This window comes from Callionymus lyra, chromosome 16, assembly GCF_982586985.1.
Source record: "Callionymus lyra chromosome 16, fCalLyr1.hap1.1, whole genome shotgun sequence".
NCBI classification, from domain to species: domain Eukaryota; kingdom Metazoa; phylum Chordata; class Actinopteri; order Syngnathiformes; family Callionymidae; genus Callionymus; species Callionymus lyra.
The window spans coordinates 25,717,692-25,740,912 of record NC_141833.1 but is presented as its reverse complement, the minus strand read 5'-3'; the positions used below and the strand labels follow the sequence as shown (position 1 = coordinate 25,740,912).

The window sequence follows — 23,221 nt, the reverse complement described above, 5'->3', positions numbered from 1 at the left end:
TGGATATAGAACTGGATCACGTATGTGTGTGTATGTAACCATGGATATAGAACTGGATCACGTATGTGTGTGTATATAACCATGGATATAGAACTGGATCACGTATGTGTGTGTATATAACCATGGATATAGAACTGGATCACGTATGTGTGTGTATATAACCATGGATATAGAACTGGATCACGTATGTGTGTGTATGTAACCATGGATATAGAAATGGATCACGTATGTGTGTGTATATAACCATGGATATAGAACTGGATCACGTATGTGTGTGTATGTAACCATGGATATAGAACTGGATCACGTATGTGTGTGTATGTAACCATGGATATAGAACTGGATCACGTATGTGTGTGTATGTAACCATGGATATAGAACTGGATCACGTATGTGTGTGTATATAACCATGGATATAGAACTGGATCATGTATGTGTGTGTATATAACCATGGATATAGAACTGGATCACGTATGTGTGTGTATATAACCATGGATATAGAACTGGATCACGTATGTGTGTATATAACCATGGATATAGAACTGGATCACGTATGTGTGTGTATGTAACCATGGATATAGAACTGGATCACGTATGTGTGTGTATGTAACCATGGATATAGAACTGGATCACGTATGTGTGTGTATATAACCATGGATATAGAACTGGATCACGTATGTGTGTTTATATAGCCATGGATATAGAACTGGATCACGTATGTGTGTGTATATAACCATGGATATAGAACTGGATCACGTATGTGTGTGTATATAACTATGGATATAGAACTGGATCACGTATGTGTGTGTATATAACCATGGATATAGAACTGGATCACGTATGTGTATGTATATAACCATGGATATAGAACTGGATCACGTATGTGTATGTATATAACCATGGATATAGAACTGGATCACGTATGTGTGTATATATAACCATGGATATAGAACTGGATCACGTATGTGTGTATATATAACCATGGATATAGAACTGGATCACGTATGTGTATGTATATAACCATGGATATAGAACTGGATCACGTATGTGTGTGTATGTAACCATGGATATAGAACTGGATCACGTATGTGTATGTATATAACCATGGATATAGAACTGGATCACGTATGTGTATGTATATAACCATGGATATAGAACTGGATCACGTATGTGTGTGTATGTAAGCATGGATATAGAACTGGATCACGTATGTGTGTGTATATAACCATGGATATAGAACTGGATCACGTATGTGTGTGTATGTAACCATGGATATAGAACTGGATCACGTATGTGTGTGTATGTAACCATGGATATAGAACTGGATCACGTATGTGTGTATATATAACCATGGATATAGAACTGGATCACGTATGTGTGTGTATATAACCATGGATATAGAACTGGATCACGTATGTGTGTGTATGTAACCATGGATATAGAACTGGATCACGTATGTGTGTGTATGTAACCATGGATATAGAACTGGATCACGTATGTGTGTGTATATAACCATGGATATAGAACTGGATCACGTATGTGTGTGTATATAACCATGGATATAGAACTGGTAACGTATGTGTATGTATATAACCATGGATATAGAACTGGATCACGTATGTGTGTGTATGTAACCATGGATATAGAACTGGATCACGTATGTGTGTGTATGTAACCATGGATATAGAACTGGATCACGTATGTGTGTGTATATAACCATGGATATAGAACTGGATCACGTATGTGTGTGTATGTAACCATGGATATAGAACTGGATCACGTATGTGTGTGTATGTAACCATGGATATAGAACTGGATCACGTATGTGTATGTATATAACCATGGATATAGAACTGGATCACGTATGTGTGTGTATATAACCATGGATATAGAACTGGATCACGTATGTGTGTGTATGTAACCATGGATATAGAACTGGATCACGTATGTGTGTGTATGTAACCATGGATATAGAACTGGATCACGTATGTGTGTGTATGTAACCATGGATATAGAACTGGATCACGTATGTGTGTGTATGTAACCACACTTGGATCACGTATGTGTGTGTATGTAACCACGACTGGATCACGTATGTGTGTGTATGTAACCACACCTGGATCACGTATGTGTGTGTATGTAACCACACCTGGATCACGTATGTGTGTGTATATAACCACGACTGGATCACGTATGTGTGTGTATGTAACCACGACTGGATCACGTATGTGTGTGTATGTAACCACACCTGGATCACGTATGTGTGTGTATATAACCACACCTGGATCACGTATGTGTGTGTATGTAACCACGACTGGATCACGTATGTGTGTGTATATAACCACGACTGGATCACGTATGTGTGTGTATATAACCACGACTGGATCACGTACGTGTGTGTATATAACCACGACTGGATCACGTATGTGTATGTATATAACCACGACTGGATCACGTATGTGTGTGTATATAACCACGACTGGATCACGTATGTGTGTGTATATAACCACGACTGGATCACGTATGTGTGTGTATATAACCACACCTGGATCACGTATGTGTGTGTATGTAACCACGACTGGATCACGTATGTGTGTGTATATAACCACGACTGGATCACGTATGTGTATGTATATAACCACGACTGGATCACGTACGTGTGTGTATATAACCACGACTGGATCACGTATGTGTATGTATATAACCACGACTGGATCACGTATGTGTGTGTATATAACCACGACTGGATCACGTATGTGTGTGTATATAACCACGACTGGATCACGTATGTGTGTGTATATAACCACGACTGGATCACGTATGTGTGTGTATATAACCACGACTGGATCACGTATGTGTGTGTATATAACCACGACTGGATCACATATGTGTCGCCACGACTGGATCACGTACGTGTATGTATATAACCACGACTGGATCACGTATGTGTGTGTATATAACCACGACTGGATCACGTATGTGTCGCCACGACTGGATCACGTATGTGTATGTATATAACCACGACTGGATCACATATGAGTGTGTACATAACCACACCTGGATCACGTATGTGTGTGTATATAACCACGACTGGATCACGTATGTGTGTGTATATAACCACGACTGGATCACGTATGTGTGTGTATATAACCACGACTGGATCACGTATGTGTGTGTATATAACCACGACTGGATCACGTATGTGTGTGTATATAACCACACCTGGATCACGTATGTGTCGCCACGACTGGATCACGTATGTGTGTGTATATAACCACACCTGGATCACGTATGTGTCGCCACGACTGGATCACGTATGTGTGTGTATATAACCACGACTGGATCACGTATGTGTGTGTATATAACCACGACTGGATTACGTATGTGTGTGTATATAACCACACCTGGATCACGTATGTGTCGCCACGACTGGATCACGTATGTGTGTGTATATAACGACGACTGGATCACGTATGTGTGTGTATATAACCACACCTGGATCACGTATGTGTCGCCACGACTGGATCACGTATGTGTGTGTATATAACCACGACTGGATCACGTATGTGTGTGTATATAACCACGACTGGATTACGTATGTGTGTGTATATAACCACACCTGGATCACATATGTGTCGCCACGACTGGATCACGTATGTGTGTGTATATAACCACGACTGGATCACGTATGTGTGTGTATATAACCACGACTGGATTACGTATGTGTGTGTATATAACCACACCTGGATCACGTACTGTATGTGTATATAACCACGACTGGATCACGTATGTGTGTGTATATAACCACGACTGGATCACGTATGTGTGTGTATATAACCACGACTGGATTACGTATGTGTGTGTATATAACCACACCTGGATCACGTATGTGTCGCCACGACTGGATCACGTATGTGTGTGTATATAACCACGACTGGATCACGTATGTGTGTGTATATAACCACACCTGGATCACGTATGTGTCGCCACGACTGGATCACGTATGTGTGTGTATATAACCACGACTGGATCACGTATGTGTGTGTATATAACCACGACTGGATCACGTATGTGTGTGTATATAACCACACCTGGATCACGTATGTGTGTGTATATAACCACGACTGGATCACGTATGTGTCGCCACGACTGGATCACGTATGTGTATGTATATAACCACGACTGGATCACGTATGTGTGTGTATTTAACCACGACTGGATCATGTATGTGTGTGTATATAACCACGACTGGATCACGTATGTGTGTGTATATAACCACGACTGGATCACGTATGTGTGTGTATATAACCACGACTGGATCACGTATGTGTGTGTATATAACCACGACTGGATCACGTATGTGTGTATATAACCACGACTGGATCATGTATGTGTGTGTATATAACCACGACTGGATCACGTATGTGTGTGTATATAACCACGACTGGATCACGTATGTGTGTGTATATAACCACGACTGGATCACGTATGTGTATGTATATAACCACGACTGGATCACGTATGAGTGTGTACATAACCACACCTGGATCACGTATGTGTGTGTATATAACCACACCTGGATCACGTATGTGTCGCCACGACTGGATCACGTATGTGTGTGTATATAACCACACCTGGATCACGTATGTGTCGCCACGACTGGATCACATATGTGTGTGTATATAACCACGACTGGATCACGTATGTGTGTGTATATAACCACGACTGGATTACGTATGTGTGTGTATATAACCACACCTGGATCACGTATGTGTGTGTATATAACCACGACTGGATCACGTATGTTTGTGTATATAACCACACCTGGATCACGTATGTGTGTGTATATAACCACACCTGGATCACGTATGTGTCGCCACGACTGGATCACGTATGTGTGTGTATATAACCACACCTGGATCACGTATGTGTCTCCACGACTGGATCACGTATGTGTGTGTATATAACCACGACTGGATCACGTATGTGTGTGTATATAACCACGACTGGATCACGTATGTGTGTGTATATAACCACACCTGGATCACGTATGTGTCGCCACGACTGGATCACGTATGTGTGTGTATATAACCACGACTGGATCACGTATGTGTGTGTATATAACCACGACTGGATCACGTATGTGTGTGTATATAACCACGACTGGATCACGTATGTGTGTGTATATAACCACGACTGGATCACGTATGTGTGTGTATATAACCACGACTGGATCACGTATGTGTGTGTATATAACCACACCTGGATCACGTATGTGTGTGTATATAACCACGACTGGATCACGTATGTGTGTGTATATAACCACGACTGGATCACGTATGTGTGTGTATATAACCACACCTGGATCACATATGTGTATGTATATAACCACACCTGGATCACGTATGTGTCGCCACGACTGGATCACGTATGTTTGTGTATATAACCACGACTGGATCACGTATGTGTATGTATATAACCACACCTGGATCACGTATGTGTCGCCACGACTGGATCACGTATGTTTGTGTATATAACCACGACTGGATCACGTATGTGTGTGTATATAACCACGACTGGATCAAGTATGTGTGTGTATATAACCACGACTGGATCATGTATGTGTGTGTATATAACCACGACTGGATCACGTATGTGTGTGTATATAACCACGACTGGATCACATATGTGTGTGTATATAACCACACCTGGATCACGTATGTGTGTGTATATAACCACGACTGGATCACGTATGTGTGTGTATATAACCACGACTGGATCACGTATGTGTGTGTATATAACCACGACTGGATCACGTATGTGTGTGTATATAACCACACCTGGATCACGTATGTGTGTGTATATAACCACGACTGGATCACGTATGTGTGTGTATATAACCACGACTGGATCACGTATGTGTGTGTATATAACCACGACTGGATCACGTATGTGTGTGTATATAACCACACCTGGATCACGTATGTGTGTGTATATAACCACGACTGGATCACGTATGTGTGTGTATATAACTACCACTGGATCACGTATGTGTGTGTATATAACCACGACTGGATCACGTATGTGTGTGTATATAACCACACCTGGATCACGTATGTGTGTGTATATAACCACACCTGGATCACGTATGTGTGTGTATATAACCACCACTGGATCACGTATGTGTATGTATATAACCACACCTGGATCGCATATGTGTGTGTATATAACCACGACTGGATCACGTATGTGTGTGTATATAACCACGACTGGATCACGTATGTGTGTGTATATAACCACGACTGGATCACGTATGTGTGTGTATATAACCACGACTGGATCACGTATGTGTATGTATATAACCACGACTGGATCACGTATGTGTATGTATATAACCACACCTGGATCACGTATGTGTATGTATATAACCACGACTGGATCACGTATGTGTGTGTATATAACCACGACTGGATCACGTATGTGTGTGTATATAACCACACCTGGATCACGTATGTGTGTGTATATAACCACACCTGGATCACGTATGTGTGTGTATATAACCACACCTGGATCACGTATGTGTATGTATATAACCACGACTGGATCACGTATGTGTATGTATATAACCACGACTGGATCACGTATGTGTATGTATATAACCACACCTGGATCACGTATGTGTATGTATATAACCACGACTGGATCACGTATGTGTGTGTATATAACCACGACTGGATCACGTATGTGTGTGTATATAACCACACCTGGATCACGTATGTGTGTGTATATAACCACACCTGGATCACGTATGTGTGTGTATATAACCACGACTGAATCACGTATTATCTTGTTTATGTTGTTGTTTCAACAACAAGTCACTGTTTTACATTTAATGACAATGTTTGTGTTGAAACCACGTGTATGGTATTAACTGCTGCTGCGCACGCGTCGGATCAGAACCCCTGGAAACATAGAACACGAGACTGGATCTAAAATATATCAAAGTCTTCAGTGAAAATTATGTATGTCCACAAGGGTCAAAGGTCAGTGATCAATTGTTTTAGGGTTGCTACGACTCAAGACCTGCCTTTTGAGAAAAACTTTTAATAATGTTGTGTTTTTTTCTCTTGTTTTTAATGTCTTTACTCAGTTTTAAACCTGTGGCACTGAGACGTGTTGAACAAATAGAATTTAAATCTTTTTTATCAAAGTTTTTGGAACGAGGTGTTTCGTCAGCGTTACAGTCGTTCAAACCATTGTTGTTTTATTGAAGTTGCTTCATTGATTTTATACGATCTATACATTCGTTTTGTACGAGCCCGAACATGCTAACTAGCTTAGCTGATGCTAAACTTCTAGCATAGGCTAGGGGGGGTCGGGAGGGGTGGAATTTATCCCAGCTACTCGGGGTGAGAGGCAGAAGACTGCCTGAAAAGATCCCTTGTCGGTAACAGAGACACTGAGATACACAACCATGTACAAACACACACACACACACACACACACACACACACACACACACACTTTCAATTAAACTCTGTATGTTCTTGGACTTTGGGAGGAAACTGGAGAACTCGGAGTAAACAAGCACAGAAGGAAAATGAGAAAGTATTTACCTGTGCAGGTGATACCTCAGGTTTATATGTATATTTGTTTCATCACGAGAGGAAGAGATGTCGCGTCAGAATGATTGACAGTTGGATTGTTTTTTAATCAACTCCGGGTCGTAAAGAAGCGACTCATTGTGACTCATGACTCGCCTGCACCACGACCTGCTGAGCTTCAGTGAATCGTTTTGATTGGATTAAGGTCAGCGAGAGCCTCAGTAGAGCCGGAGGTCAAAGTGTCTGGATTAAGAGTCTTTGTGGCGGTCGAGTGACTCGGGGCTCCTGCCCTTTGAGGTTTAGTCGCCGCCAGCGTCGCTGCCATTGGTCGGTGATTGATGTCGGTGCTGAGGGTGCGAGCGAAGCTTTGTCTGTTCGTCTGCCTTTCACACCGCAGTCTGTCGGCGCCGCTTTGTTACATGATGCTGGAGAAGATCCTCAGAGAAGATCATGAAGATCTACAGAGAAGATCATGAAGATCTACAGAGAAGATCATGACGATCTACCGAGAAGATCATGAAGATCTACAGAGAAGATCATGACGATCTACAGAGAAGATCATGAAGATCTACAGAGAAGATCATGAAGATCTACAGAGAAGATCATGACGATCTACAGAGACAAGAAGATCATGAAGATCTACAGAGACAAGAAGATCATGAAGATCTACAGAGAAGATCATGAAGATCTACAGAGACCATAAGATCATGAAGATCTACAGAGACCAGAAGATCATGAAGATCTACAGAGACTAGAAGATCATGAAGATCTACAGAGAAGATCATGACGATCTACAGAGACCAGAAGATCATGAAGATCTACAGAGACCAGAAGATCATGAAGATCTACAGAGACCAGAAGATCATGAAGTTCTACAGAGACTAGAAGATCATGAAGATCTACAGAGACGAGAAGATCATGAAGATCTACAGAGACCAGAAGATCATGAAGATCTACAGAGATGAGAAGATCATGAAGCTCTACAGAGAAGATCATGAAGATCTACAGAGACTAGAAGATCATGAAGATCTACAGAGATGAGAAGATCATGAAGATATACAGAGACCAGAAGATCACCAAGATCTACAGAGACTACAAGATCATGAAGATCTACAGAGACGAGAAGATCATGAAGTTCTACAGAGAAGATCAAGAAGATCTACAGAGAAGATCAAGAAGATCTACAGAGAAGATCATGAAGATCTACAGAGACCAGAAGATCATGAAGATCTACAGAGACCAGAAGATCATGAAGTTCTACAGAGAAGATCAAGAAGATCTACAGAGAAGATCATGAAGATCTACAGAGAAGATCATGAAGATCTACAGAGACCAGAAGATCATGAAGATCTACAGAGAAGATCAAGAGGGGACTCTTTTAAGATACTTTTTCAAACCATCATTTGACATATTTATCGACTTATTGACTATTAACTATTTAAAAATATGATATATATAATTTTAAATCCTTTAAAATACAAAATGTACAATAATACAATAATACAACAATATTAACTAACTACCTTGTTTAAATGATGAGAAAAGAAAACTTAAATCTTCTCCAGATGAAGTAGTTTTGAGTCGTCAAGATTGAACGAACATTAGATCAACTTACAGACATCAGATCAAATGATAGCAGAAACAAGAATAATAGTAATAATAAAATAATAATAAGTATAACAACTGAAGTCAAAATAACTTAATAAAGAGTTTATAGTGAAGGATTTATAGAGTTGAACCTTCAACTTCATCGAGTCAAACACTGTTTTAAAAGTGACCTAAAGATTCTTTTATGTTAAGAACGACTTCATGACTTTCATATCTGATGTTTTAAACTCAGTAACGTCCACGTCTGGTTCCAGAGTAAAAGTATCTTTTCATCAAAGTATCTTTTCATCAAAGTATCTTTTCATCAAAGTATCTTTGTGAGTCTCTGATGTTGCTTCGTGTCGAAGGTTGATAACAAAAGCCTCGGGTGTCGACAGAAAAGTTAAAAACTCCGATTGTTTTCCTCTCGTGTAGAAAACTGTCTGATGATGTTTCTTCTTCCATCCACACCCTGATCCTGAGTCGCTCGAGGCCACGTCTGCGTCAGAACCTCTCATCTGAATACATCTGGTGTCAAAACATGCAGCGGCTGCACTGAACCCGCGCTCCCAGCTAGCCAGGGGCGCGCGCAGGCCGTCGGAGCCGCGACTCCAGAACCGTCTGGACCTGGAGATCTTTCGTAACACCGGTGCTGACTCACCGGACCTGCATGCCTGAACCACCCTCTGCTCAAAGGCACCGCGGCAGCCGAGCAGGAAAAGAAGGGTCAGGGGGACGCGGGTTACGACCTCTGACCCCAGGATGAGAAAGTGTAACTATTTACGACGAGCTCCGAGTCTCGCGTATGTCGGCCTCGCCGGGGGAGGAAGCGCTCGCTCAACGGCGTGTCATTGACTCGGGGGGCCGCAGAAAAAGAAGGGGTTCGGTCCACGCCGTTGACGGGGGGACCTTAGCCCCGCCCCCCGCTGGGCGCCGCCGCCAGCACAATATCGTCGCGGCCGCGAGATTAAGCCGGAGAGAAAAAGTGCTTTTCCCGATTCACACGCCCTCCAGATTGTTTTATTCAAGCCCTGAAAGGAGGATTTCCCCGTCGAGCGACACCAGGTCCACATACTTCTGTGTTGCTATGACTGAACCCCACTAATCACCGCCCGCGCAAATTTCATATCAAATATGGGGCGACATTGTGAGGCTAACGCGGCGTGACAGTGGCAGCACAAAAGGGGGTTCGACCCCCAGCGGGCGAGACCTGCACAGGTTCCTGGAAGAAGGTCCGTGTGCAGGGACCCCGTGAGTCCTGGATCTGCTGAAGGACTCGTGGAGATGGTTTGAAAGTACAGAAGCCAGAGAAGTGGGCGGCGAGGACGACAGTAGGTCTTTTCTCTCGCATCGTTCCTTCTAATGCCCTTTAGTCCTGGAACTGGTTGGAACCTGCTCGAGGGAGGAGCCCGGCCCGGCTCCGAACCCTCCTTCTCTCTTTCATCCCCGACACAAGCAGGACTTCTGTGAGCTCAGGAACATCTCCGCCGGTGTGTGTCAGCTCCAGGTCCTCCTGCCGGACGGTGGATCCGTGATGCTGTGGTTTCTTTCAAGAGCCTAATTGAGTCGGTTAATTATAGGCCTGTCAGGGTCGAGTCTTCCTCTGAAGCCCTGAGTCACGAGTCAACTATGTGCTCCTCAGACAAAGACCTCGCCGCCTCCTTCGCAGGCGTGACGATAGATGTTCAGGCACGACACGTTAGCTTGCACTTTAGCGGGCGTTACGTCATCCAGGTCAACGGCGACTGCAACATTCCAGCGGAAGCACAGAAAATCATTGTAACTCTGAACATCCAGGGAACAAAAAAACATGAAGAAGAAGAAGAAGAAGGAGAAGAAGAATTATTTTATTTTGCAATTCAAGTCTCATGGAAATAATTCTTCAATTTTGTGTTGAATATTTCGGATTCATGTGTAAATATGTTGGACTTTTATTTCCTCTTTACAGAGTTTATGTATTGATGGATGGATGGATGGATGGAGGGAGGGATGATGGATGATGGATGGATGATGGATGATGGATGATGGATGATGGATGATGGATGGATGGATGATGGATGATGGATGATGGATGGATGGATGGATGATGGATAATGGATGGATGGATGAATGGATGATGGATGGATGGATGGATGGATGGATGGATGATGGATGGATGGATGGATGATGGATGGATGGATGGATGGATGGATGGATGATGGATGGATGGATGGATGATGGATGATGGATGGATGATGGATGATGGATGATGGATGGATGGATGATGGATGATGGATGATGGATGGATGGATGGATGATGGATGGATGGATGGATGGATGGATGGATGGATGGATGGATGGATGGATGGATGATGGATGGATGGATGGATGGATGGATGGATGGATGGATGGATGGATGGATGGATGGATGGATGGGTTGATGGATGAGTGGATGGATGGATGGATGGGTTGATGGATGAGTGGATGGATGGATGGATGGATGGATGGATGGGTTGATGGATGGGTTGATGGATGAGTGGATGGATGGATGGATGGGTGGATGGATGGATGGATGAGTGGATGGATGAGTGGATGGATGGATGGATGGATGGATGGATGGATGATGGATGGATGATGGATGATGGATGGATGGATGGATGATGGATGATGGATGGATGGATGGATGGATGGATGGATGGATGGGTGGATGAGTGGATGGATGGATGGATGGGTGGATGAGTGGATGGATGGATGGATGATGGGTGGATGGATGGATGGATGGATGGATGATGGATGGATGGAGGGAGGGAGGGAGGGAGGGAGGGAGGGAGGGAGGGAGGGATGGATGGATGGGTGGATGGATGGATGGATGGATGGATGAGTGGATGGATGGATGGATGGGTGGATGAGTGGATGGATGGATGGATGGATGGATGAGTGGATGGATGGATGGATGGGTGGATGAGTGGATGGATGGATGGATGGATGGATGGATGATGGATGGATGGATGGATGGAGGGAGGGAGGGAGGGAGGGAGGGAGGGATGGATGGGTGGATGGATGGATGGATGGATGGATGGATGAATGGATGAGTGGATGGATGGATGGATGGATGGATGGATGGATGGATGGAATTGAAGAGAACCGTGCAGGGTCCAGAGGTGCTTGACAACTGAAGGCCTTGGCTCCTTATCTTCATATAGAGATTTGCGTTATTGATTTTTTGGAATGTAACATTCTCTATGTTCTATACATGTTCAATACACACGTCCCATGATGCATTGCAACACCTGAAGCTCCTGATCACCTGCAGTTAATGTAATAACTATTGATCGCCGTCGACGGTTCAGAGTTTGAAGGTTTGTGTTTCTCTCTCCAGCCACACGGGAGTCGGCGTTCGTTCACGCCATCGCCTCGGCAGGCGTGGCCTTCGCCGTGACGCGGGCGTGCGCCGAGGGGTCCGCCACCATCTGCGGCTGCGACAGCCGACACAAGGGCCCCCCGGGCGAGGGCTGGAAGTGGGGCGGCTGCAGCGAGGACGTGGACTTCGGAGGGATGGTGTCCCGGGAGTTCGCCGACGCCAGGGAGAACCGGCCGGACGCTCGCTCGGCCATGAACCGCCACAACAACGAGGCGGGAAGAATCGTAAGTCGTGACGAGTAGTTATGGTTGTTAAGGTGGATGTACGGGTCACCTGGACCTGACCTCAGGTCACATGGTAGAGACTCATTACGCAGCCCTGAGGCCACGTTTGGACCTTTGTCTGACCCTGACCTCTGTGAGGTCACGGCAATGACGGCTCACAAGTCAAGAAGATTGTAGGTTCGATTCCACCTGGAACTGTGGTCTCAAAGACTTCTGTGACTACTGACACCAGAGTGCCCCCTGCCTCGCACCCCGACTCACTGGGATAGACATTTTTAAATAAGTAAGTAAGTCATTCGGATTTATACAGAGATTTTCCAGACCAGGGTCACAAAGAACTTAAACAATCAAAACAATATTCAATAAAATATATACTTAAAAGATCAAGATAAACAAAAGAGTCTCAGAGAATCAAATAAAAGTGTCTTGAGGTGTTTCTTGAAGGAGTCAGTAGATCATCAAACACAGATGTTTCTTGAAGGAGTCAGTAGATCATCAAACACAGATGTTTCTTGAAGGAGTCAGTAGATCATCAAACACAGATGTTTCTTGAAGGAGTCAGTAGATCATCAAACACAGATGTTTCTTGAAGGAGTCAGTAGATCATCAAACACAGATGTTTCTTGAAGGAGTCAGTAGATCATCAAACACAGATGTTTCTTGAAGGAGTCAGTAGATCATCAAACACAGATGTTTCTTGAAGGAGTCAGTAGATCATCAAACACACATGTTTCTTGAAGGAGTCAGTAGATCATCAAACACAGATGTTTCTTGAAGGAGTCAGTAGATCATCAAACACAGAGATGTTTCTTGAAGGAGTCAGTAGATCATCAAACACAGATGTTTCTTGAAGGAGTCAGTAGATCATCAAACACAGATGTTTCTTAAAGGAGTCAGTAGATCATCAAACACAGATGTTTCTTGAAGGAGTCAGTAGATCATCAAACACAGATGTTTCTTGAAGGAGTCAGTAGATCATCAAACACAGATGTTTCTTGAAGGAGTCAGTAGATCATCAAACACAGATGTTTCTTGAAGGAGTCAGTAGATCATCAAACACAGATGTTTCTTGAAGGAGTCAGTAGATCATCAAACACAGATTTTTCTTGAAGGAGTCAGTAGATCATCAAACACAGATGTTTCTTGAAGGAGTCAGTAGATCATCAAACACAGATGTTTCTTGAAGGAGTCAGTAGATCATCAAACACAGATGTTTCTTGAAGGAGTCAGTAGATCATCAAACACAGATGTTTCTTGAAGGAGTCAGTAGATCATCAAACACAGAGATGTTTCTTGAAGGAGTCAGTAGATCATCAAACACAGATGTTTCTTGAAGGAGTCAGTAGATCATCAAACACAGAGATGTTTCTTGAAGGAGTCAGTAGATCATCAAACACAGATGTTTCTTGAAGGAGTCAGTAGATCATCAAACACAGATGTTTCTTGAAGGAGTCAGTAGATCATCAAACACACAGATGTTTCTTGAAGGAGTCAGTAGATCATCAAACACAGATGTTTCTTGAAGGAGTCAGTAGATCATCAAACACAGAGATTTTTCTTGAAGGAGTCAGTAGATCATCAAACACAGATGTTTCTTGAAGGAGTCAGTAGATCATCAAACACAGATGTTTCTTGAAGGAGTCAGTAGATCATCAAACACAGATGTTTCTTGAAGGAGTCAGTAGATCATCAAACACAGATGTTTCTTGAAGGAGTCAGTAGATCATCAAACACAGAGATGTTTCTTGAAGGAGTCAGTAGATCATCAAACACAGATGTTTCTTGAAGGAGTCAGTAGATCATCAAACACAGATGTTTCTTGAAGGAGTCAGTAGATCATCAAACACAGATGTTTCTTGAAGGAGTCAGTAGATCATCAAACACAGAGATGGTTCCAAAGCTTAGGAGCAACAGTCTGGAAGAATTTCTCTCCTCTGGTCCAGAAGTTCAGGAACCATCAGCAGATTCTGATCCACAGACCTCAGAGCCCGAGCTGGGGTGTAAGGCTGGATCAGATCATGAAGGTCTGACCATGAATAGATCTGAAAGTAAGAACCAGAATTTTAAAGTTGATCCTGAAAGAAACTGGAAGCCAGTGAAGAGTTTGAAGGAGAAATGTGAGTTCTTCTACTAGAGCGGGTCAGAATTCTGGCTGCAGAGTTTTGTATCAACTGCAGGCGAGACACATCCTTCTGGTTTAGACATGAAAACAAACAAATAAAATAAAAAATCCTTTGTTTGTAAACGTTTCATCGTTTCTGAAGCTTTGACTCATCACTAGTTTTGATCCTGAACATGTTCCTGGTCTTGACTCTCAACCGCCAGAGTCCGGGCCAGTATTTAAGGAATGTTTTTACAACTTTAATGACTTTAATCACAGTCAGTAGCAGCAGCTGTGACGAGTCGACGGTTCCTTTACGACCATCATCAATGATTGACTCTTGGATCTAACTGTAGATGTTTCTCCTCGTCCTCAGTCCCTCAACCTTTTAGATCTAACTGTAGATGTTTCTTCTCGTCCTCAGTCCCTCAACCTTTTAGATCTAACTGTAGATGTTTCTCCTCGTCCTCAGTCCCTCAACCTTTTAGATCTAACTGTAGATGTTTCTCCTCGTCCTCAGTCCCTCAACCTTTTAGATCTAACTGTAGATGTTTCTTCTCGTCCTCAGTCCCTCAACCTTTTGGATCTAACTGTAGATGTTTCTTCTCGTCCTCAGTCCCTCAACCTTTTAGATCTAACTGTAGATGTTTCTTCTCGTCCTCAGTCCCTCAACCTTTTGGATCTAACTGTAGATGTTTCTTCTCGTCCTCAGTCCCTCAACCTTTTAGATCTAACTGTAGATGTTTCTTCTCGTCCTCAGTCCCTCAACCTTTTAGATCTTACTGTAGATGTTTCTCCTCGTCCTCAGTCCCTCAACCTTTTAGATCTAACTGTAGATGTTTCTTCTCGTCCTCAGTCCCTCAACCTTTTGGATCTAACTGTAGATGTTTCTTCTCGTCCTCAGTCCCTCAACCTTTTAGATCTAACTGTAGATGTTTCTTCTCGTCCTCAGTCCCTCAACCTTTTGGATCTAACTGTAGATGTTTCTTCTCGTCCTCAGTCCCTCAACCTTTTAGATCTAACTGTAGATGTTTCTTCTCGTCCTCAGTCCCTCAACCTTTTGGATCTAACTGTAGATGTTTCTTCTCGTCCTCAGTCCCTCAACCTTTTAGATCTAACTGTAGATGTTTTTTCTCGTCCTCAGTCCCTCAACCTTTTGGATCTAACTGTAGATGTTTCTTCTCGTCCTCAGTCCCTCAACCTTTTGGATCTAACTGTAGATGTTTCTTCTCGTCCTCAGTCCCTCAACCTTTTGGATCTAACTGTAGATGTTTCTTCTCGTCCTCAGTCCCTCAACCTTTTAGATCTAACTGTAGATGTTTTTTCTCGTCCTCAGTCCCTCAACCTTTTGGATCTAACTGTAGATGTTTCTTCTCGTCCTCAGTCCCTCAACCTTTTGGATCTAACTGTAGATGTTTTTTCTCGTCCTCAGTCCCTCAACCTTTTGGATCTAACTGTAGATGTTTCTTCTCGTCCTCAGTCCCTCAACCTTTTGGATCTAACTGTAGATGTTTCTTCTCGTCCTCAGTCCCTCAACCTTTTGGATCTAACTGTAGATGTTTCTTCTCGTCCTCAGTCCCTCAACCTTTTAGATCTAACTGTAGATGTTTTTTCTCGTCCTCAGTCCCTCAACCTTTTGGATCTAACTGTAGATGTTTCTTCTCGTCCTCAGTCCCTCAACCTTTTGGATCTAACTGTAGATGTTTTTTCTCGTCCTCAGTCCCTCAACCTTTTGGATCTAACTGTAGATGTTTCTTCTCGTCCTCAGTCCCTCAACCTTTTGGATCTAACTGTAGATGTTTCTTCTCGTCCTCAGTCCCTCAACCTTTTGGATCTAACTGTAGATGTTTCTTCTCGTCCTCAGTCCCTCAACCTTTTAGATCTAACTGTAGATGTTTTTTCTCGTCCTCAGTCCCTCAACCTTTTGGATCTAACTGTAGATGTTTCTTCTCGTCCTCAGTCCCTCAACCTTTTGGATCTAACTGTAGATGTTTCTTCTCGTCCTCAGTCCCTCAACCTTTTGGATCTAACTGTAGATGTTTCTTCTCGTCCTCAGTCCCTCAACCTTTTAGATCTAACTGTAGATGTTTTTTCTCGTCCTCAGTCCCTCAACCTTTTGGATCTAACTGTAGATGTTTCTTCTCGTCCTCAGTCCCTCAACCTTTTAGATCTAACTGTAGATGTTTCTCCTCGTCCTCAGTCCCTCAACCTTTTAGATCTAACTGTAGATGTTTCTTCTCGTCCTCAGTCCCTCAACCTTTTGGATCTAACTGTAGATGTTTCTCCTCGTCCTCAGTCCCTCAACCTTTTAGATCTTACTGTAGATGTTTCTCCTCGTCCTCAGTCCCTCAACCTTTTGGATCTAACTGTAGATGTTTCTCCTCGTCCTCAGTCCCTCAACCTTTTAGATCTAACTGTAGATGTTTCTTCTCGTCCTCAGTCCCTCAACCTTTTGGATCTAACTGTAGATGTTTCTTCTCGTCCTCAGTCCCTCAACCTTTTAGATCTAACTGTAGATGTTTCTTCTCGTCCTCAGTCCCTCAACCTTTTGGATATAACTGTAGATGTTTCTTCTCGTCCTCAGTCCCTCAACCTTTTAGATCTAACTGTAGATGTTTCTTCTCGTCCTCAGTCCCTCAACCTTTTGGATCTAACTGTAGATGTTTCTTCTCGTCCTCAGTCCCTCAACCTTTTGGATCTAACTGTAGATGTTTCTTCTCGTCCTCAGTCCCTCAACCTTTTAGATCTAACTGTAGATGTTTCTTCTCGTCCTCAGTCCCTCAACCTTTTGGATCTAACTGTAGATGTTTCTCCTCGTCCTCAGTCCCTCAACCTTTTAGATCTAACTGTAGATGTTTCTTCTCGTCCTCAGTCCCTCAACCTTGTTGGATCTAACTGTAGATGTTTCTCCTCGTCCTCAGTCCCTCAACCTTGTTGGATATAACTGTAGATGTTTCTTCTCGTCCTCAGTCCCTCAACCTTTTAGATCTAACTGTAGATGTTTCTTCTCGTCCTCAGTCCCTCAACCTTTTAGATCTAACTGTAAATGTTTCTTCTCGTCCTCAGTCCCTCAACCTTTTAGATCTAACTGTAGATGTTTCTTCTCGTCCTCAGTCCCTCAACCTTGTTGGATATAACTATAGATGTTTCTCCTCGTCCTCAGTCCCTCAACCTTTTAGATCTAACTGTAGATGTTTCTTCTCGTCCTCAGTCCCTCAACCTTGTTGGATATAACTGTAGATGTTTCTCCTCGTCCTCAGTCCCTCAACCTTGTTGGATATAACTGTAGATGTTTCTTCTCGTCCTCAGTCCCTCAACCTTTTAGATCTAACTGTAGATGTTTCTTCTCGTCCTCAGTCCCTCAACCTTTTAGATCTAACTGTAGATGTTTCTTCTCGTCCTCAGTCCCTCAACCTTGTTGGATATAACTGTAGATGTTTCTCCTCGTCCTCAGTCCCTCAACCTTTTAGATCTGACTGTAGATGTTTCTCCTCGTCCTCAGTCCCTCAACCTTTTAGATCTAACTGTAGATGTTTCTTCTCGTCCTCAGTCCCTCAACCTTTTAGATCTGACTGTAGATGTTTCTCCTCGTCCTCAGTCCCTCAACCTTTTAGATCTAACTGTAGATGTTTCTTCTCGTCCTCAGTCCCTCAACCTTTTAGATCTAACTGTAGATGTTTCTTCTCGTCCTCAGTCCATCAACCTTGTTGGATATAACTGTAGATGTTTCTCCTCGTCCTCAGTCCCTCAACCTTTTAGATCTGACTGTAGATGTTTCTCCTCGTCCTCAGTCCCTCAACCTTTTAGATCTGACTGTAGATGTTTCTCCTCGTCCTCAGTCCCTCAACCTTTTAGATCTAACTGTAGATGTTTCTTCTCGTCCTCAGTCCCTCAACCTTTTAGATCTGACTGTAGATGTTTCTCCTCGTCCTCAGTCCCTCAACCTTTTAGATCTAACTGTAGATGTTTCTTCTCGTCCTCAGTCCCTCAACATTTTAGATCTAACTGTAGATGTTTCTTCTCGTCCTCAGTCCCTCAACCTTGTTGGATCTAACTGTAGATGTTTCTCCTCGTCCTCAGTCCCTCAACCTTGTTGGATATAACTGTAGATGTTTCTTCTCGTCCTCAGTCCCTCAACCTTTTAGATCTAACTGTAGATGTTTCTTCTCGTCCTCAGTCCCTCAACCTTTTAGATCTAACTGTAGATGTTTCTTCTCGTCCTCAGTCCCTCAACCTTTTAGATCTAACTGTAGATGTTTCTTCTCGTCCTCAGTCCCTCAACCTTGTTGGATATAACTATAGATGTTTCTCCTCGTCCTCAGTCCCTCAACCTTTTAGATCTAACTGTAGATGTTTCTTCTCGTCCTCAGTCCCTCAACCTTTTAGATCTAACTGTAGATGTTTCTTCTCGTCCTCAGTCCATCAACCTTTTAGATCTAACTGTAGATGTTTCTCCTCGTCCTCAGTCCCTCAACCTTGTTGGATATAACTGTAGATGTTTCTTCTCGTCCTCAGTCCCTCAACCTTTTAGATCTAACTGTAGATGTTTCTTCTCGTCCTCAGTCCCTCAACCTTTTGGATCTAACTGTAGATGTTTCTTCTCGTCCTCAGTCCCTCAACCTTTTGGATCTAACTGTAGATGTTTCTTCTCGTCCTCAGTCCCTCAACCTTTTAGATCTAACTGTAGATGTTTCTTCTCGTCCTCAGTCCCTCAACCTTTTGGATCTAACTGTAGATGTTTCTTCTCGTCCTCAGTCCCTCAACCTTTTGGATCTAACTGTAGATGTTTCTTCTTCTCCTCAGTCCCTCAACCTTTTGGATCTAACTGTAGATGTTTCTTCTCGTCCTCAGTCCCTCAACGACAACATCTTCCTCAAGTGCAAGTGTCACGGGCTCTCGGGCAGCTGCGAGGTCAAGACCTGCTGGTGGTCTCAGCCCGACTTCCGGGTCATCGGCGACTACATGAAGGACAAGTACGACAGCGCGTCGGAGATGGTGGTGGAGAAGCACCGGGAGTCCCGGGGCTGGGTGGAGACCCTCAGGCCCAGGTACAACTACTTCAAGCCGCCCGGCGAGCGCGACCTGGTCTACTACGAGGGCTCGCCCAACTTCTGCGACCCCAACCCGGAGACCGGCTCCTTCGGGACCCGCGAGCGCGTCTGCAACCTGACGTCGCACGGCATCGACGGCTGCGACCTTCTGTGCTGCGGCAGAGGTCACGACACCCGGACCGAGAGGAGGAAGGAGAAATGTCACTGCATCTTCCACTGGTGCTGCTACGTCAGCTGCCAGGAGTGCGTGCGCGTCTACGACGTGCACACCTGCAAGTGACCGGGACCGAGGGCGGGACCTTTTCAACGACCGGGTCTCTGGACTGGGATGTCGGGTCCAGAGACCAGAAGAGACGGAAGGAGCCGCGAGTCGAGCGCCATATTGGTGTTTGACCAGCAGGGGGTCGTGAGCACGACTGAGTCTCTGCTGAAGACTGAGATTGAATTCTTTCAGCAGCAGCTCCGTGATTCACTCGAGTCGCTCCGGACGACACGCCTCGAGATGTGCCGGCACCTGCACCTGCAACCAACAAAAAATCTGTGTCATCCTTAAATGTTTTCGCTGCCAAATGCCATTAACTTAATCGCAACAATTTTTCAAAGATTGTTGCAGCTTTTTCCGACGAGTCGAGGCAGGTTTTTGTTTCTTGGAAGCGCATTCTTGAACAGCATCCACGCGCCGCGACCACGAGCTGATGCATCCCACCGTGGCGGGGGGGGGCGTGATGGCGGGGGGGCGTGATGGGGGGCGTGATGGCGTCTCGCCAAGAAAAGTTGCAAAATCATTTCTGTGGAACAACAAACGAAGTTTTACTGAAACGATGTTTGTTGTTTTGCAATACCTGCCGCGGCCGTTGAAGACACAGCGCCCTCTACTGACACCAACATCAACTTCCAGTTCACGGTGAAGCAGCAGATCCTTCAGTTCAGTTCAGTTCAATGAGAAAAAGATGGTTTTTCATGAATAAAATGACTTTCAAGGCGTAGAGACGCTTCAGACGCTTAAAGACAAAAACCTCAACTTTCTGAGCGAGTCTTAAGGTAAGGTAAGGTAAGGTAAAACTTTATTGATCCCTCAGGAGGTCTCCTTCGGGAAATTGTTTTTTACCAATAGCCAGCAATTTTTCATAAACAATAAAATAAAAAATAAAAAATAATACATAAAAAATAAAATAAGAAGAAGAACATAAAGAGGAAGAACAAGATGACACAATCTAAGTCTAAAGATAAAGATAAAGAACATAGATCAAAGAAAAACAACAAAGATACAAAGACTAACATAGAACATCCAGATACTTTCACTCCACTCCTGCCCCTGAACTCAGAATTGTACAATTTAATAGCCCGAGGGATGAATGAGTCCCTGAGTCTATTAGTGTTGCACCTGGGAGGAGCATTCGTGCTTCATCTGCTTCTCTGCTCACTGATGACAGTGTTCAGAGGATGATGTCATCATCCATGATGGACAGTAGTTTGTTCAATGATCTCCTCTCAGCAACTGTCACCAGTGAGTCCAGCTTCATTCCAACCACAGAGCTCCTGATCAACCTGTTGACCTTCTTCTTCTGAGCGTCTGAACCATCATCTGTCGTTCCCAGTGAAAGACGACACACACACACACACACACACACACACACACACACACACACACACACACACACACACACACACACACACACACACACACACACACACACACACACACACACACACACACACACACACACACACACACACACACACGATGTGTAGCTCATGGAACGAAACACACAATATTTTGTAACCGTCGCGAACTGAGACGACAACAAGTGAACGATCGACAACCAAAGACACAAAAAGTGATGAAAACGTTCCATAAATCCAAGTCAGCACTTGTGTGTCCAGAGAAGTGAGGCGTGATCAGTGTTTTCAACAGGTTCGAGTGTTTCATTGAAATAAAAGTGCAGTAAATAAGTTCCGCTCGAGCGACTCATGGGTTCTTCTTCTGTCCATCAGGCCTCCATCTCTTCTCTTTATGCTGCTATCGTGTCTGTGATCCTCGCTCACGGCGTCCATTCTTTCTGTGAAAGAAAACGTTGACGTGTAGTTTTCAAATGTGAAGTTTTGACTAATTTCTTTGTACAGTTTTCCATGTTCAAGTATCTTTCAAGTGTTGCTTCTGTGGTTCGGCTCCTGGACCTGGTTCTGGTTCTGGTTCTGGTTCTGGTTCAGGAAGCGAGAAACGACGTGACGTTCTACGTCTGAATCGAACACGTTGTATTTTTGGTTTTTCTGATAAATCCAAAGTATTGTTCCGACTAGTTTGTGTGTGTTTTCCTCAACGTTGATGTTTTTTATAATTATTTATTTCACGCCATGTATATATTAGTGAGTAAAAGTATATATTTACAGAAGAGATGTTTTTAACGCTGTTTCTCTCTTTACCTCCAGTTTCACTGACCCTTGTTTCTCCTGCTGTAGTTGAACTTTTAACTTGTAACAAATAAATCGACGACACTGAGCCTCGTGTTTATTCTGACGAAGAACATTTTTAACATTTGTGCTTAAAAATAAAGAGATTTTATTGTTTACTTGAATAAAAAAAATGGACAAAAATGTCTAATAATAATGAAAAATATAGAAATCATTGAGTTTATAGGAAAAACATTGAATAAAAGATTCAATAACACGTTTATAGAAGTAAAATAGTTCTTTATTAACACATTCTTTGCAACATTTGCTTCTAGAACTTTGATTAAATCCAAATACAAGATGATTCTTCAAACACATCGAACATCTTTAAACGTGTTTCAAGACTTTAAATCTCATGAATTCCTTCAGGATCAGACGAGCTCCAGAAAACCTTTGTGGACCAGAAGCTCTGAAGACAGATTAGAGACCAGTGTGAAAAGATCTCAGCAGTTCTGCGGCTCAGACTCTGGACCCCTGACGGTCTTTGAGACAATGTCCTCAGCAGAGGTCGGTCTCACAGGACCTAACCCCGTTATCACAGTCCCTCACCTCCTGGACCAGAACCCTCTGAAGACCAGAACCCTCGGTGGACCAGAACCCTCTCTGGACCAGAAGCCTCTGAAGACCAGAACCCTCGGTGGACCAGAACCCTCTCTGGACCAGAAGCCTCTGAAGACCAGAACCCTCTGTGGACCAGAACCCTCTCTGGACCAGAACCCTCTCTGGACCAGAAGCCTCTGAAGACCAGAACCCTCTGTGGACCAGAACCCTCTCTGGACCAGAACCCTCTCTGGACCAGAACC

At 43.6% G+C, this 23,221-nt stretch overlaps 1 protein-coding gene across 1 annotated transcript in view; it reads left to right on the top strand.

The window, feature by feature from the left end:
- wnt3a (wingless-type MMTV integration site family, member 3A) overlaps positions 1-20,625 on the top strand; it is a 34,103-nt gene extending 13,478 nt beyond the window's left edge. The window contains exons 3-4 of the mRNA XM_087810819.1: positions 12,550-12,815; positions 19,768-20,625. Of these exons, the coding sequence (XP_087666945.1) occupies positions 12,550-12,815; positions 19,768-20,247 (746 nt within the window). The 3' untranslated portion in view covers positions 20,248-20,625. The remainder of the gene's footprint in view (positions 1-12,549; positions 12,816-19,767) is intronic.
- The last annotated feature ends 2,596 nt before the right edge of the window (positions 20,626-23,221 follow it).